Source organism: Colossoma macropomum, unplaced genomic scaffold (assembly GCF_904425465.1).
Source record: "Colossoma macropomum unplaced genomic scaffold, Colossoma_macropomum, whole genome shotgun sequence".
In the NCBI taxonomy this organism is placed as follows: Eukaryota; Metazoa; Chordata; class Actinopteri; order Characiformes; family Serrasalmidae; genus Colossoma; species Colossoma macropomum.
Genome location: NW_023494805.1, coordinates 42105381 through 42122893, shown reverse-complemented (window position 1 = coordinate 42122893; position 17513 = coordinate 42105381). Strand labels below are relative to the sequence as shown.

General features: G+C 40.3%; 1 protein-coding gene across 1 annotated transcript in view; it reads left to right on the top strand.

The window, feature by feature from the left end:
• The window catches only part of rnf32 (ring finger protein 32), a 30948-nt gene that overhangs the window by 8672 nt on the left and 4763 nt on the right, over nucleotides 1-17513 (top strand). The window contains exons 2-7 of the mRNA XM_036596025.1: nucleotides 2307-2556; nucleotides 4065-4207; nucleotides 9350-9382; nucleotides 10148-10272; nucleotides 11308-11416; nucleotides 16533-16715. Coding sequence (XP_036451918.1) covers nucleotides 2307-2556; nucleotides 4065-4207; nucleotides 9350-9382; nucleotides 10148-10272; nucleotides 11308-11416; nucleotides 16533-16715 — 843 coding nt within the window. The remainder of the gene's footprint in view (nucleotides 1-2306; nucleotides 2557-4064; nucleotides 4208-9349; nucleotides 9383-10147; nucleotides 10273-11307; nucleotides 11417-16532; nucleotides 16716-17513) is intronic.

The window sequence follows — 17513 nt, the reverse complement described above, 5'->3', positions numbered from 1 at the left end:
TCACACACAGACTGTAGTCCATCTGTTTCTCTGCATACTCTCTGTCTCCCTGTTCTTCAGTGGTCAGACCAGGCACTATTTGGGTGGTGGGTCATTCTCAGCCAGTAACACTGACGTGGTGGTGGTGTGTTAGTGTGTGTTGCGCTGGTGCGAGTGGATCAGACACAGCAGTGCTGCGGGAGTTTTTAAACACTGTGTCCACTCACTGTCCACTCTATTAGACACTCCTACCTTGTCGGTCCACCTTGTAGATGTAAAGTCAGAGACGATAGCTCATCTGCTGCTGCACAGTTTGTGTTGGTCATCCTCTAGTCCTTCATCAGTGGTCACAGGACGCTGCCCGCAGGACGCTGTTGGCTGGATATTTTTGGTTGGTGGACTATTCTCAGTCCAGCAGCGACACTGAGGTGTTTAAAAACTCCAGCAGCACTGCTGTGTCTGATCCACTCGCACCAGCGCAACACACACTAACACACCACCACCACGTCAGTGTTACTGCAGTGCTGAGAATGATCCACCACCCAAATAGTACCTGCTCTGTGGGGGTCCATGGGGGTCTTGACCACTGAAGAACAGGGTAAAAGGGGGCTAACAAAGTATCAGAGAAACAGATGGACTACAGTCTGTAACTGTAGAACTACAAAGTGCACCTATATAGTAAGTGGAGCTGATAAAATGGACAATGAGCGCAGAAACAAGGAGGTGGTCATAATGTTATAACTGATCGGTGGACATATATATATATATATATATATATATATATATATAAACAAGGCCTTGGTTTGAGGAACACGGTAGGTTCACTAGATAGGGCTTAGGGAGCAAGTGAGCGAGTGAATGAAGCGCATTAAGCGTCGCCTGGAAAGACGCGCTGTTGCTAAGCAACCGTGTAAACAGAGCGTCTGCGCCGCTATGCTGAAGGTAGAGGCTGTTTGTTTACAGCGTTATTAACACACACATATAGTATTTATAAACAGATTCCTGTTGATTTGTCTACGAGGCTTCTACTCGTTTACTGAAGAGTATCGGCTCATTTAGTTTATTATGAGCTGCTGCTAGTTAAGCCATTACAGCTTTCGGTTCATTTAGAGTGAGTTGTTTATACTGAGAGTCAATAGCTGTGGTCACTCTTATAAACGATGGTTCTTCAAGGGTTCTCTAGTAAAGGCAATGGCTCTATATAGAACCATGGGCCCTTAAAGAGCCATTTCATGCTTACATGGTTCTCTGCATGGTCAAGTGGTTCTTCAGACTGATAGAGAATGTGTTGTAGATGGTTCTATCTAGAACCTTTTTGAAAATGGTTCTTTATAGCACCAAAAAGGGTTGTTATGATGTCAAGCTTGTAAGCTATAACGTTATAGCTAGAACCATTTTCTTTCAAAATAGGGTCTAAATACAGCACATCTCCATCAATCTGAATAACCATTTCACCATGCAGAGAACCATTTAAGCATAAAATGGCTCTTAAAGTGCTGCTGGTTCTGTATAGAACTATTGCCTTTACTAAAGAACCTTTGAAGAACCATTTTTTAAGTGTACAGAACAATTTCATGCTTAAATGGTTCTCTGCATGGTGAAATGGTTCTTAATTTACAATCAACAATGGATAGTAGATACTGAATCATTCATGGTAAGTACTGAATTATTCATAGTAGATACTGATTAATTTATAGGAGATACTGAATAATTCATTGTACATAATGAATCATTCACAAAAGATACTAATTCATTCATAGTAAATAATGAATCATTCATAATAGATACTGAATAATTCATAGTTAATACAGAATAATTTATAATACATACTGAATCATTACAATCAACAATGGATAGTAGATACTGAATCATTCATGGTAAGTACTGAATTATTCATTGTAGTTACTGAATAATTCATAGCAGATATTGAATCATTCATAGTAAATACTGAATCAATCATAGTAGTTACTGAATCATTCATAGTAGATATTGAATAATTCATAGTAGATGCTGAATCATTCATAGCAGTTGCTGAATCATTCATAGTAGTTACTGAATCATTCACAGTAGATACTGAATCATTCATAGTAGTTGCTGAATCATTCATAGTAGTTACTGAATCATTCACAGTAGATGCTGAATAATTCATAGTAGTTACTGAATAATTCATAGTAGATACTGAATCATTCATAGTAGATGCTGAATCATTCATAGTAGATACTGAATAATTCATAGTAAATACAGAATAATTTATAGTAGATACAGAATAATGTGGATGAGTTTTGAGATCAGACACGTATACGCTGACTGACCCCTCTGTGTGACAGACTCAGGGTCGCAGCTCTTCCAGAGCGGATGGAGGAAAGTTGGCCGTGGCGGCCGTAGCTCTGCAGGACCACATCACCCGCAGCGTCCCACATCTTCACAACCTCACTGTCTCAGGTTCTGTTGGCCGAGCCGTATGTCCAGCAGCGTCCACTAGACCCCTCAGAGCCCAGCAGCACAGAGAGGCTGGACATACGCTGGGGGAAGAGAGGGAGTACATGCTGGACCCGGATCCCCCACCACTCACACTTGGTATGATGGAGTCTGCAGTGGTTTGCTAGGCCAGGCAGGCCATAGACCTCTTAAAGACCGAGGACTGTCCACAACTGACCCCTTTACTGACGCATTAACGGCTTTATCTGACATTTTAGATTTCCTTCAGCCTGTCTGTCCTCTGAGCCCAGGCTGAGCACAAACCGGAAGGTTTTTCAAATATTTTGGTCACATTTGGTTTTAGAAACTAAACTACAGAAAATCTACATTTGATTATGAACAAAAGTATGAAAATGTAAAAAAAAGTACGGCTGAAAAATTCGTTTTATCTTGAAATTGCAATTTGGTTCAAATCACTTAGATCATACTTAGAAAAGTGCATTTCCTGAACACAGTGCAGACTGTGCAGCTTATGGTTTCCAGATGGTTGCTAGAGTGTTGCTAGGTGGTTGATATGGTATCCCAGGTGGGCGTTAGGGTGTTGCCAGAAAGTTGCTATGGTATCTCTTGTGGTTGCTGTGGTGTTGATAGATGTTTGCTACGACACCCAAGGTGGTTGCTGTGGTATTACAGCTGGTTGCAAGGAAGTTGCTAGGTTGCTGTTATGGTATTGCTAGGTGGTTACTATGGTATCCCAGGTGATTGTCAGGATGTTGCCAGATAGTTGCTATGGTATCACATGTGGTTGCTGTGGTGTTGCTAGATATTTGCTACGACACCCAAATTGGTTGCTATGGTATTCCAGCTGGTGACTGTTATGGTATTGCTAGGTGGTTGATATGGTTATCCCGGGTGGTTGTTAGGGTGTTGCCAGATTGTTGCTATAGAATCACTTGTGATTGCTGTAGCATTGCTAGATGTTTGCTATGACACCCAATGTGGTTGCTATGGCATTCCAGCTGGTTGCAAGGAAGTTGCTAGGTGGCTGTCATGGTATTGCTAAGTGGCTGCTATGGTATTCTAGGTGGTTGCTAGGTGCTTTGCAATACACAATCACTAATTATATTTCCAAAAATAGGAATTTTAACCTAATACTATGGAGCTTGTGAACTGCCTGGAGAGGCAACCACAACTGGCAGTCTGGCGCACTATGACCAGCGCTAAGCCTATGGCCAGAAAAAGTGGCTAATCTTCATGGCCAGAATAACAGGCCTGGAGCTTAATGTATAGAAAATAAGCACAATTTAAATCACAGTCGCAATATTAGTCAAGTTCTTCCCAAATCATTCAGCCTTAAGTATAAAGCAAGTATTTAACTATTTAAATTTAATCACTTCAGACCAATCAGGACATATTAGCCCACCTTGTTTTGCAGTGGAAGCACAAAGCTAATGTAGCTAACAAGTAATGGGAGCTCATATCCCACCAGTTAGCACTGTACAGTCAGCATGACTTAATCATCTCACACCCACCTCAAACCGTGTCAGTCTTGCTGACGTGGTTTCTGATACTGTGTCACACTGCTAGCTATAAAAATCCACACCTTCATGTAGATAAACGTTTGTTATAACATATTGATTTAATGCTGCGTCGTCTCTTGTTTGTAGCCCAGCGGCTTGGTTTGGTGGCAGCTCCTGCAAGAAGACTGACCGCAGAGGAGTGGACAGAGGTGAAGTCAAGGTCTCTACAGGAAGGAGACTCTACCCAGCCCTGCGTCATCTGCACAGAGGAGTTTCGCCTTCTGCCACAAGTACAGTTTACCCATAATCCACCACAGCTACAAGTAGCGCTTACCCATAATCCACCACAGCTACAAGTACCGCTTACCCCTAATTCACCACAGCTACAAGTACTGCTTACCCATAATCCACCACAGCTACAAGTACTGCTTACCCATAATTCACCACAGCTACAAGTACTGCTTACCCATAATACACCACAGCTACAAGTAGCGCTTACCCATAATACACCACAGCTACAAGTAGCGCTTACCCATAATTCTCCACAGCTACAAGTAGCGCTTACCCATAATTCTCCACAGCTACAAGTAGCGCTTACCCATAATCCACCACAGCTACAAGTACTACTTACCCATAATCCACCACAGCTACAAGTACTGCTTACCCATAATTCACCACAGCTACAAGTACCGCTTACCCATAATCCACCACAGCTACAAGTACTGCTTACCCATAATACACCACAGCTACAAGTTGCGCTTACGCATAATCCTCCACAGCTACAAGTACCGCTTACCCCTAATCCACCACAGCTACAAGTACCGCTTACTGTACTATATGGTTCCATGTAGGTTCTATGTGTTGTTTTTAGTTTCTGTCATAATCTGAAAAGGCCTGTTGCTCTTTACTTCGTATGTAAAAAAGTCTGGTTCCATTGACTTCCATGTTTTTTCCTTCTCCTGTAAAGGTCCTTCTTAGGGTATCTGAGGTATTTCATCCCCACAGTGGTGACTTGTATCTGATCCTAAGAGTGAAGGAGGTTCAAACTCAGTCATAACTACCACTGCTTAATTTCTCATTTCACGTCCGCTCCTGTCTGTTCAGGTAAAGCCACCTGTACCAATGTACAGATTTACCCATACTGCCCCACAGCTGAACTGTGACGGCACCGACGTGGTGTGAAGGGTCAGCTGCCGTCCGCACCTCCCTGATCCGCTTTTAACAGCCCAATCTGCCCAAGAATGCCGGGAAAAGAAAGGACCAGCTGTACCGAGACAAAAAGCCCTGTTGCCATAGACGCGTATGTAAATATTAGCTCCACTGTGTGGAGGCAGCCCTGAGGCTCGGAGAGGCAGAGCTGCGGTGATTTCTGATCAATCAAAGAACTGTAACTCGACGGAAAACAATCACATCGATCCAAACGGAACCGTTTAATCAAGTTAATCAGCAGTTATCATTATCAAAGCGTCACCTGGATGCACCCCCCTACGTCACTGCCAGTCACTCTGATTAACATGAGTAATTAACATGCGCATAAATCAGCAGGGATACTGATACAGTGGTGAAATGGGTCTTCAGATTAATGGAGAATGTGTTGTATATGGTTCTATATAGAACCTTTTTGAAAAGGGTTCTTCTGTTGTTACAGGCTTGCCATCACAATAGCAGAACCCTTTTGGGTGCTATATAGAACCCTTTTAAAAAGGTTCTATATAGAACCATCTACAGCACTGTGTGATCTGTACTCTGAAGAACGCTTTCATGATGCCAAGAACCTTTTAATCATGCAATAGGTTCTTTGAGTGTTTATGGGTCCATATTAGAACCATTTTCTTTTAAAAAAGGGCCCTTTATAGCACCAAAAAGGGGTTCTGCTGTCATTATGATATGAGCCTGCAACAATATAATAACCATTTTTGGTACTATATAGAACCATTTTCTTTCTTCAAAAAATGTTCTATATAGAACCATATACAGCACATTCTCCATCAGTCTGAAGAGCTATTTCACCATGCAAAGAACAATGAAATCAAGCAAAGGGTTCTTTGAGTGTATATAGTGCTATAGAGAACCATTTTCTTTGCTAAAGAACCCTTGAAGAACCATCATTTTTACGTGTGCATATAAATGGCTCTATATAGAACCATTTTCACCATTAACGGTTACAACCATTCAAGTATGAAATAGTTCTATATACAACTCATGGTTCTAAACAGAACAGTTCCCTTTACTAAAGAACCCTTGAAGAACCATGTTTTTTAATTGAGCATGGAAATATTTTCCACGTTTTCTATCAATTATTGTTTATGTCTATTTTCAAAATGTTTATCGCTGGTCTCTGTTTACCTACACTCTTAAAAAAGATGGTTCTTCAAGGGTTCTTTGGTAAAAAAAATGGTTCTGTATAGATCCATGAGCACTCAAAGAACTCTTTACATTATTAAATGGTTCTTTGCATGGTGAAAGCGTTCTTCAGATTGATGTAGAATGTGTTGTACGTGGTTCTATACAGAACCCTTTTGAAAAGAATCCTACACAGCACCAAAAAGGGTTCTGCTGTTGTTACGATACGAGCTTGCAACAATAGAAAAAACAGTTTTGGTGCTATTTAGAAACATTTTCCTTTCTTCAAAAAAGGTTCTATATAGAACCACATATAACACATTCTCCATCAATCTGAACCCTTTCACCATGCAAAGAACCATTTAATAAAGTAAAGTGTTCTTTACTAAAGAACCCTTGTCAGTCAAATGTGTTAACCCACCTCATAAGCAGAGCGTTCTGCTTCTTTTTAGATATGAGAATTTAACAAAAAAGTTCTATTCTGTTAGAAATAAAGGTTCTGTTCAGGTATGTTTTCGTTCATCAAGGTACAAACAGTGTAAATGTTCCCTCAAAGCTCCAACAGTGGTTTTAAGGTCTGATTGTGAACCTTAAATAAGTTTTTCCAGGTGAAAAGTTCGTATTTGTACCTTTTCATAACCGAATGTTTTAAAACAGAACAGTAAAATAAAAGCCTGGAGTCGAGACGGGGTGTGTGGAGTCAGTACAGCTTAGAACATATCATTTCAGTGGATTATGGTTCAGTTATGTTCCCTGACTAAAGGTACTGAGATGGACCCTTGAGGGGTCCTGCCCCAGTGACGGTTTAGTACCTTTATTTCTGAGAGTGAGAGACCAAACCATTTATTCAATCCTGGATAAAATAAATCACCAAATCTAAATTTTGGATTTTGATGCGTCTCCGAATGCTGGGAGTTGCAGCTCAAGCTCTGATTGTGTGCTGACGTTTTGTTGAGTGTTGAGTTCGGTGGTGTGACGGTGTGACGGTGGTTGTGTTATAAACACACACAGACACTCAGAGGCTGCAGGCGGCTGAGTATCTCTGCTCCCTGAGCGCTGTTAGGTGTTTGAATGCAGTCAGAAAACAATGAGAAATCAGCCTGCGTCCTGCCCTTTCAGCACTCTCTCAGCAGGGGTCTGCAGCGGCCTGCATCTCCACTCTTAGCCCCCCACATTACACACACACATACAGTGAGGGGAAACAAAGGGGGAAACAATAACAACTGTTATTTTTGTTATTCAATATACATTTACTGCATATATCCACTTCATATTTAATGTAGTTGTGTTATAACTGAAGTTTGGGGGGAGGAGCATGGCTGAAACCCCTCCTTCTTCCAGTCTAATGCCCTATAAATTAACATCCTCACCTTCCGTTCCCGTGACGAAGTGTTCAATCCCCACCACCACCCCATCTCATCCCTGTTCCTCAGTCCTACATCAGTCCTGCTACAGCTATGAGGGGGTCCGGCCTTCTAGCTATAGGCAGAAGAACCCAGAACTCCAGCCCACGTTCTCAGAGTTCTCCCCCTCCGTCAATCAGTCTTCCCTCATACTACCACCACCATGTTGAAGGCATGGTCTGAACTCACTAACACAAATGGCCTTTATTAAGTTGCATACAGTCAAATCATAAAAGGAGCGCAGGTAGGAGTGCCTATAAATTTGAGCGTAATAGTTTAACAACCTGAAAAATGCCTGATTTACAGTTTAATAATCAAAATTGTTGTTAATAACATGAATTCATCAATAATATTGATTATAATAATATAATAGCAGTAAAAAAAACAACAGTAATAATAATAATAAGCTCCACACAGAGCAGTTCTTATGCAGTCCATTTCTTTATGTGCACGCTGATATAAACAATGCTTTTGCTTTAAACTATTTACTGATACAGTAAATAACTGCCTCGAATACAAAACACAGAACAGCGTACTGTAGAAGCTCATAGGCTACTCTTGTCAAATGTTGTCATTATAATAGTAACACTATTAAAAGCTATTTAATCACCTCCAGCTCAACTCCAAACTCTGTCTATGAGGGCAACCACTGCCTCATGAGCTGCTGAATGCTTTATCAGCATCTGCATGGATTAGGACAGGTTCATGTAAATGAATGTTCATGAATGTTTAAATGAGGGCTGATTGGGGAGTGCCCACTACAAATTAGGTATTAATGCTTAAGCGCTTGTTTTCACGCACTGAAGCTGATCCATCAGTTGCGTCAGACGCGGAGTAGCTCATACTGCACAAAATTTCCACACAATTTTGATAAATAAGGCCACAGTCTTTTGACTTGGTGCTTAGAAATATAAACAAAAAGTATGTATTCAACAACAAAATGTATAGAAATATAAATATATGTTTTTCATACCAACCGCCCACTTTATAAAAAACACCTCCTCGTATTTACACTCACTGTCCACTTTATCAGCTCCACTGACCGTATAGTTTCACTCTAGTTCTACAGTTACAGACTGTAGTCCATCTGTTTCTCTGCATACTTTGTTACTTGTTCTTTCTATGGTCAGGACCCCCACAGGAACCACACTCAAACTATCTATCTCTCTCTCTCACTATATATATATATATATATATATATATATATACATATATATCGCTGCTGTCAAAATGATAACTTTACTTTTAATGTAAGTCAATGGAACCAGACTTTTTTCTCAAATCAGTTTTGGTCGTTACATTTATCTTGAAATTCACACACAATGTAAAGGGCAACAGGCATTTTCAAATGATGGCAAAAGCTGAAAAATGACTATATATATATATATATATATATATATATATATATATATATATATACTTTTTTATTATGTGAAAAGAAAGTTCATGAAACCACAATTAATATATCCCTGGAAAAGAGACTGCAATCATCTCCATTCCTACTTCACACATGAAACATGAAACAACCAAAATCTGGACATTTCTGTCCCTGTACAGTACGACCTGAGTATCACTGTCCCTCAGAAGTTACGGTGCAGACTGTGTAAACAGTCATTACAGAAGCTGAACTCCTGTAAACCTGCTGTACTGCTTGTTCTGTATTCATGTGATTTTATGTCCTGACAGGTTTTGCTGTCCTGCTCACACGTATTTCACAAGGTAAGTTCCTTAAGCACTGCAGTGGATGGAGGGCTGTGTAGATGCTCACTAAGGCGTTCATCTGAAGATAATCTGAAGATGGCAACTGCAAATGTTAAAACCAGTTTTAATCAATAATAATAATATTCATTAAAGCAAAATAAAAAAAATCTGGCTATTTTTAATTAAAAATCACATTTGTTGATTTAATGCATGTTTTACGTTTGTAACTGGACCAGAACACTCTCAAAAGGATGGTTCTTCAAGGGTTGCTTAGTAAAGAAAATGGTTTTGTATAGAACCATGAACACTCAAAGAACCCTTTGCATGATTAAATGGTTCTCTGCATGGTGAAATGGTTCTTCAGATTGATGGAGAATTTGCTGCAAATGGTTCTGTACAAAAAAGGGTTCTTATATAATGACAAGCTTTACATCGTAACAATACAGAACCATCTACAGCACATTCTCCATCAATCTGAAGAACGCTTTCACCATGCAAAGAACCCTTTAAGAATGCAAAGGGTTCTCTGAGTGTTCATGGTTCTATATAGAACCATTTTCTTTACTGAAGAGCTCTAGAAGAACCACATTTTTGAGAGTAAATAATTGATATGAATTGTGGAGAAATTTGTGATTTTGTGATGCAGTAAATTGTCTCCTAAATAACAGTGGTCAGAAATGAGTGAGAAGCCAGAGCTTTACAGCCCGAGTGAAGATTCTGTATGATATTTAGTTGAGTTTGTTCTTTTGCTGCATTGATCTGGGATCTCTTGCTGGTCTGCAGGCCTGTCTGAAGTCCTTTGAGCGGTTCTCGGGCAGAAAGTGCTGTCCCATGTGTCGGAGGGAGCAGTACGAGACCAGAGTGATCCATGATGGAGCGAGACTTTACAGAGAGAAATGTGCCATCAGGTACAGCGCAGCGGCCATACATGCAGCTAAAGGAGCGATACGTAAGATGACACAACCTGTCGAACTCCACACAGACAGGGGGCAGCATATCACCAGAACTTTGTGGTGACCACCCCCTATTGTAAGAAACAAGGAGATGCCCAGTTTTAGAGAACTTGTAGAGAGGAGAATTCCCACTTTCCCACTCTGTTATGTCTTCCGGGTTTCTTAGACACTAGAGGGCGCTCCCGAGCGAGTCCAAAATGAATGGGTTTAATATGGAGCATGTGAGCAAAATCCTAGTCTATAAATGCTGAAACATCTTTAATGTAAAATAATTCATTCATTTCCTGAACACAGAGCAGCGTAAAACATTTTAACACTGCTGTTATATTTTTAAAAGCTTTTAAACTCGAGTTATAGGAGTTTAAAACGGCGTCTCATGTACGTTCATGATGTCAGTGAACGCGAACAGCCAATGAGCTGCTCTGCTCGCCAACCAATCAGTACTCAGTAGCAGTAATGCTAACCAATCAGCACTCAGTAGCAGTAATGCTAACCAATCAGCACTCAGTAGAAGTAATATTAACCAATCAGCACTCAGTAGCAGTAATGTGAACCAATCAGGACTCAGTAGCAGTAATGTTAGCGTTCTGCTGCCCAAAAATTTGCTGTAGAATAAGCAGGCACCCTCTGGAGTTTTGCAGTCCTGTTTTTGATATGATGAGGGAAATATCTCCTCCTCCCTCTTCACTCCTCCCCCTATTTACTTAGGAGATCTTATTCGCACCTGAAGACATTCAGCCTGTTTGTTTTGTGCTTCGTATCGTGTGAATCTGCATCTCTAAAATCAGCTCAAACTGAGTGACTGAAGCTCTCGCACAGTTTCAGCTCCTGCATGAGGCGGAAAACTCTCTGCTCTCATTCCGTGTTTCCAAAGTGGAAAACATCCTGCATGACATCACAGTTTGCCCAAGTAGCAAAAGACCCTCTCATAGATCTTCTGTCTGGTGTGTAACGGCCTTTCTGCTCTTCCTCTCCTCACCTCTGTCTCAGGATCCAGGCCCGCTGGCGTGGCTTCGCTGCCCGTAAGTGGTACAGAAACGTGAGGAAACTCGTGCCCCCCCACGACCCCCGCTTAAGACGGCAGTTCTTTGAGGCGAAGGTAAAGTAGCTCAACAGATTTAAGTGCTTTTTTGCTTTGATGAAAAAAAGATCTGTGTTCATTACCAACAGTGATAAACAGGGCTGTGGAAAGTGGGGGGACTGAGGGGGCTGCAGCACCCCCTGGTTACAGGACTGCAACCCGTAAAAATAATAACCATTATAAAACATTCAGGGGCCGGATTCGCAAAATTGTCTTAAGAAAGAAAATCATCTTAAATTTCTTAATTTCATTCATGAGAAAAAACATTATGAAAAATTGCTCTTTTTCAAATAACTTACCACTTGTTCATAGAATTATTCTTAAAAAAATACTTAAGAAAACGAGAATTTCTTGTTTTCTTAAGTATTTTTTAAGAACAATTCTATGAACAAGTGGTATTTTTGTAAATATTACATTCATACTTAAATGTTTTCTTAACCTTACAACAGACTCACTCGTCTAAATCATGTAAATTAGGTACAGATACTGCCTCTGCTGCTCCTCATCCTCATCTGTCACCCCACAGTTATCATATTTTCCAATAAGGATATTTTTCCTGCTGGCTAGTTTTTGTTTGCTATTTTTTAAACATTTGGTTTGATGAATTTCCTCCATTTTGCTCCTCTGAGTGGATTAAAATAACAGAATTAACAGTTAATACAAATTCAAAATGTATCTCGTGTCGTTTATGGCACAGGGTAAAATGCAACATAGCCTTCATAAGTAAATAATGAAGATTGTCTTAAGAAAATAATTTAAGATTATCTTATTAGAATTTTTTAAAACTACTCTTTTTTTTCAATAATTGCATTTAAGAACATTCCTATGCACTTCTTAGTGTTTGTCTATAGAAGCTTTTAAGAAAGCTTTCGTTTGAGCGTAGTGAAGATGTTTGCTTGTTTCAGAGAGAAGTTTGCATGTTTAGATATTAAAAATCTGCTTTCTTTAAGCGAACGCTGTGTTTTCATTACAGTGAGCTGAACACTGTTGGCCACTTTGGGGGCGTCGCTAAAACACACTGAGATGCAAAGAGAGGAAGTGTGTGCAGAGTTAGAGGCCAGTTCTGAGTCCCAAAGCAGCTTAATGTTGCTTTTTAAACTTAAAAATAATCATCTGGTTTAATAATAAAGTTTTATAACCGTTAAAGCTCAGAGTGTGTTTCAGCGTTAAATCTCACCTTGTATCTGCGAGAGCAACACAGTCAGTTACTGTGCCACGTATCGAGAAACTGATTGGTTGACGGCTCAGCTCATTTGCATAAAGTTTTTCCAGAATGGGAGAGCAGAGAGAGGACGTGAGCCGGTGCTCTGATGTGTCAGTTTTATGTGTATATGGTCGTCTCTCGTCTTGTTGTGGTGCTGTATGACACGTTGTGTTTGACGCAAATGAGAAATAAAAAAAAATAAAAAAAAACGAATATAAAAAGATGACGTCATCATATACGATGCTTAAAACTTATAACACTTCCTGCGTCCCCAGTGATAAAGAATCAGAAATGTGACATTTACATGCTCCTGTTTCAGACTGTCCCGATACAATTACTGTTAATATTCCAATCAAATTCACGCGTCATAAAAAACAAACTTAATTACAAGCAACATTCATACAGCCTTCCAAGTTCTGTTTTCCCCTGACCTTCGTCTTTACAGCACTGCAAAGACAGTGTGTTTGCTCTGGCTGTGACATCAGCAGCTGGTTTTTATTGTTTTGTACTCATTTCTTTAATACGCTGCGTAGTATTTTTACATCCAGCCAAACGAAATTCAGCCACTGACCTTGACTATCCTTGGTAAAGCTGTCCGCCCCCTTGTCAGCCTTGATTGAGAAACTTCTGAAAGTCAGATCCGTCCATCTGAGCGTCCCAATCAGTCTGAGTAGCAGGGCGGACAGAGAAGGACGTAGCAGTTCTGCAATCGTCTCGCAGACGGGATTCTGTGGTCCTTCTAGGATGGAATGGCTACTTAAACACTTGGTGGCTTAACATAGGCTAAACACAGAACTGAAGTCAAATGCATAGTAAAGAGTACATAGATGTAGATTTAATGTAGATAAACAGAAAAAAATGGCACAAAAAATATATATAAAGATGCTAAAATTGCTATGAACATGCAAATGGTAATAACTTGGTAATTGCATCCAAGTTATTAAAGGTGCAGTGTGGGGTCTATTAGCAGAAATGGAGTATAATAAACAAAACAAGAGTATAATAAAGGTGTAGGGGGGTCTATTAGCAGAAATGGAGTATAATAAACAAAACAATGTATTTATTAGTGTATAATCACCTGCAATTACAAATGCTTGTGTTTTCATTATGTTATGATGAGCCCTTCATATTTACATAGGGAGGGTCCTCTTTCAACAGACGCTGCTGCCGCCACCATGTTTCTACAGTAGCCCAGCACGGACAAACCAATCATTAGGCACGTTTACATGCAGCCTGATATTCCGTTAATAATCCGACTAATAGCTCAGTAAGAACAGAATACGTCCATGTAAACACCTCAGTCGGAATAGTCTAGTCTGATTGAGGCCATTCTGAATACGGTTTCTATCCGATTGATCGAGGTGGGTAATCCTGTAAATAATCCGTTAAATAGAAGAATAATATCCGTGTAAACTCCTGTATCTGATTACATTCCCTATCGGAAAGTTTGAGTCCGTTCTGATCATGTTCGTCACGTCATAGTGAAAGTTTATACCGTTCAACATGGCGGAGCAGAAACTGGTCTGCAGAGGAGACGAAGTTTATGCTCTGATCTTTAAAAGACGGCGGTGGGACGGACGTCCAGCTTATGTGTCTCAGAACACGACGTCTTCCTCTCGGCCTTCTTTAATAAGGACATGTGAAGGACGTTTTCCTGAGTCTGACATCATTTTAAAGCAATTAAAAACACAAGCGCTGCTCACTGCTGCTCATCTAGGTGCAATCTGCAACATGACCACTAGATGCCACTAAATCTTACACACTGCACCTTTAATTTGGCTAGTGGAGCACATACAGGTTGCATGAAAGTTTCACCGTCTAAAATAATGTACACTAATGTACAGTAATGCACTCATTTTGTGGCCAAAATAAATTCTTTGCACTGTTTTTAAACATAAAAGTGAGAAAAGTCAACGCATTGTATTAACCTCTTCAACTCCTTGAGACCACCGGTGGTTCCAAAACGCATTTCATCATATTCTTCATGACTTTCATATTTCATAAGCTACATTCTAAAGGTGGGGGTTGTATGAGAGCTGTAACTGTCTTCTTTACAGTCAAATAGATGAGTGATGTAATTTTAAATCCTTATAATAAAAGAAGCTGAACTCACAATGTAAAAATTATTTTTATAAAAAAAATACAAAGAGCGTCTAAGATTTTTGGCTTTCAGCAGTAAATTGTAAGCATATAGCAATATGTGTGATCATAAAACACATGCTCTGTTAATTTGAGGGGAACCTTTACAAAAAATAAATAAATAAAATAAACATTTGCATTTATTTCTTGCAGTTACTGAATAATCTGTCTTACGATTTGGTCATGTAAATTCAGATGGACAAACCAAAATATACCCTGGAGAATATTAAGTGTCTATCTGCCATTACTGTCCGTTCAGCGTCCGTCGGGTCTTTTCGTGTTTATTTTTACAAAGCTAGCTTTGCTTCCAAACCTTTGGCCTACAGTGTAACCGGACAGATATTCTAGTCTGTCTAGTACGTTTCCAGTACAGTCTACGCTGCAGTAAAACACTCGTTCACCAGCTCAACAAATACAGAAAGAGGAAAGAGCTGCCGCTTATCAGCTGCTCTCAGATACGCCGGCCATCACCTGCTCTCTTTCACTCCTTTTTCAGGTACCTACCAAGAGTCAACACATTAGAGATGAATGGAGGTGAACTGGTGACATTAAGATTGATTACAGCTCACCCTGCTCTCTCGCTGAACGCAGGGGGTCAGAGTTCACCCAGCTCTGCTCTGTTTGTCCTCTCTTTGCTGTTCCACTCATTTGGACGTTTATCGTCTGTTTAATTACTCATAAAGAAGCCTCTGGTGTCACTCTGGAGGACCTTCTGTACAGTGATTAGTGCAGTTAGCACCATGCTAACTGGTGCACATAAACTTCCATTACTTGTTAGCCACATTAGCCTCACAGCTGCAGTGCTTGATGGTGGATTCTACCTATTTTTCAAAATTCCCCCATAACTCAGTGTGTGAGGTGTAAACAGAGGTTCAGAGCGGTTTGGTGTGAAATGGTTCAGATGTCTTTACAGTGGTGGTGATAGGAACCAGGGGTCGCCATGACTACAACACAAATATAGACATTTTATTTACTATCCAGAACCACCAGTGAACCTACACGAGTCTTCTGAGTTTATATGGAATGTTGATGATGGAAAATAGTGGAAAATCTGAAATAATAAGTTTTCTTTGGGGACTATTTTGCCTCACAGCGCCCTGCATGTATCCCTCCACCATGAATGGAGTTTAAGTTCTCTAAACTATCATAAAACAGTCATCAGGCAGTGAATTCATAACCATTTCATGTAGGAACTTTCTGTGAGGGAGCTTTTAGAGGTGGACGTCTGGTTCCTATCACCACCACTGTGAACAGTTCTGACTCGGTAAGTTTATCTAGAACAGAACGTTTCACACCAAACCACTCTGAATGACTCTGTTTACATCTTAAACATTTAACCATGCATAAATTGCGAAATGTCGGGGGAGTTCCCCTTTAATTACATATCTAAAATCTAATATCTAAAAGCTTTATTTCTTTAAGAGATTTGTTTCTAAGACAAGTATAAACAGTGCTGTTAATGTCTTACTTTACAAAGGATTTAAATGCAAAAATATATACATATCTTTTAAAAATGGACCCAGACTAGTAATTCGGTCCTCAGGCAGCGCAGTGTGATCTTCAGTCATGTTGGAACAGTTCTTCAGTGTCTCCTCATGAAGCTGCTGAATTGAAAATACAAGATATTTCGGATTGGTTCAACACTGTTTGGTCACTGTATAATTCCAGAAACTGATTAAATAAATTAATGTCCAAACCTTTTACTGGTTCTGTATGGAGAAGTCCAGTTTTCATTGTGCTGGACAAATTAGTCCATTTATCTTGAGATCTCATGCCATTAATTCTCTCTAGTTTCAGGATCTGAACGACAGCTTGGTTCGGTCCTGCTGCAGCGACGTCGAGGAGTTCCTGTGTGATGTTGACTGCAGCGTAGCCGCCAGCCGGGATGTTTTCCGTCTCTTTGAACAGCAGCGAATGAACGGCCAGGGGATGGAGGAGGAGGAAGAAGAAGAGTGGCTGGAGGCTCAGGAGAAGGTACAGTAGGACAGTGATAATGATATCGCCCCCTACACTTCCTGTAGTGTATTACAGTCTGTCAGAGTGACTGTGTGGATCATATGAACATTATAGAGCTTTTTAAATGAAACAGTAGAAGCCATATCGCCCCCTACACTTCCTGTAGTGTATTACAGTCTGTCAGAATGACTGTGTGGATCATATGAACATTATAGAGCTTTTTAAATGAAACAGTAGAAGCCATATCGCCCCCTACACTTCCTGTAGTGTATTACAGTCTGTCAGAGTGACTGGGTGGATCATATGAACATTATAGAGCATTGTGTGCTCTTTTTAAGTAAACGCTGAGTCAACAACTAATTGGCTTTTTGTTGACTTATTGTTGCAGCTCTAAACGTAACTTTGATCTCTGTGAGTACAAACACACGCAAACAGCAAAAGAAAAAAAGAGCACAGAGCATCAAAGAGCAGCTCATCAATGGCCTTAATCCCAAGGCGCAGTCACTACAAGGCTGTGTCCTTTCACCTGGCGTGCTCTCACCTGTCCCAGGACACAACCTCAGTCCCACAAAGCTTGACAGAGTCGAACCCTCTAAGAGGCGACCTGAATGAACAAAGAGTCACAATACGTGTGTTTACAAAAAACACAAGCTGCAGGGACAAAGCGGCTGGGGAGTTTCATCGAGAGCTGCAGCTGAATGGAGCTGTACTTGACTGACATCAGGCTTTAAGTACTGAGTAAAGAAGCTTCTTGGTTGAAGCAAAAGTGCTAAGCATGATGTACTGTCAGCTATTAAGATGGACAGAAGAACTGAC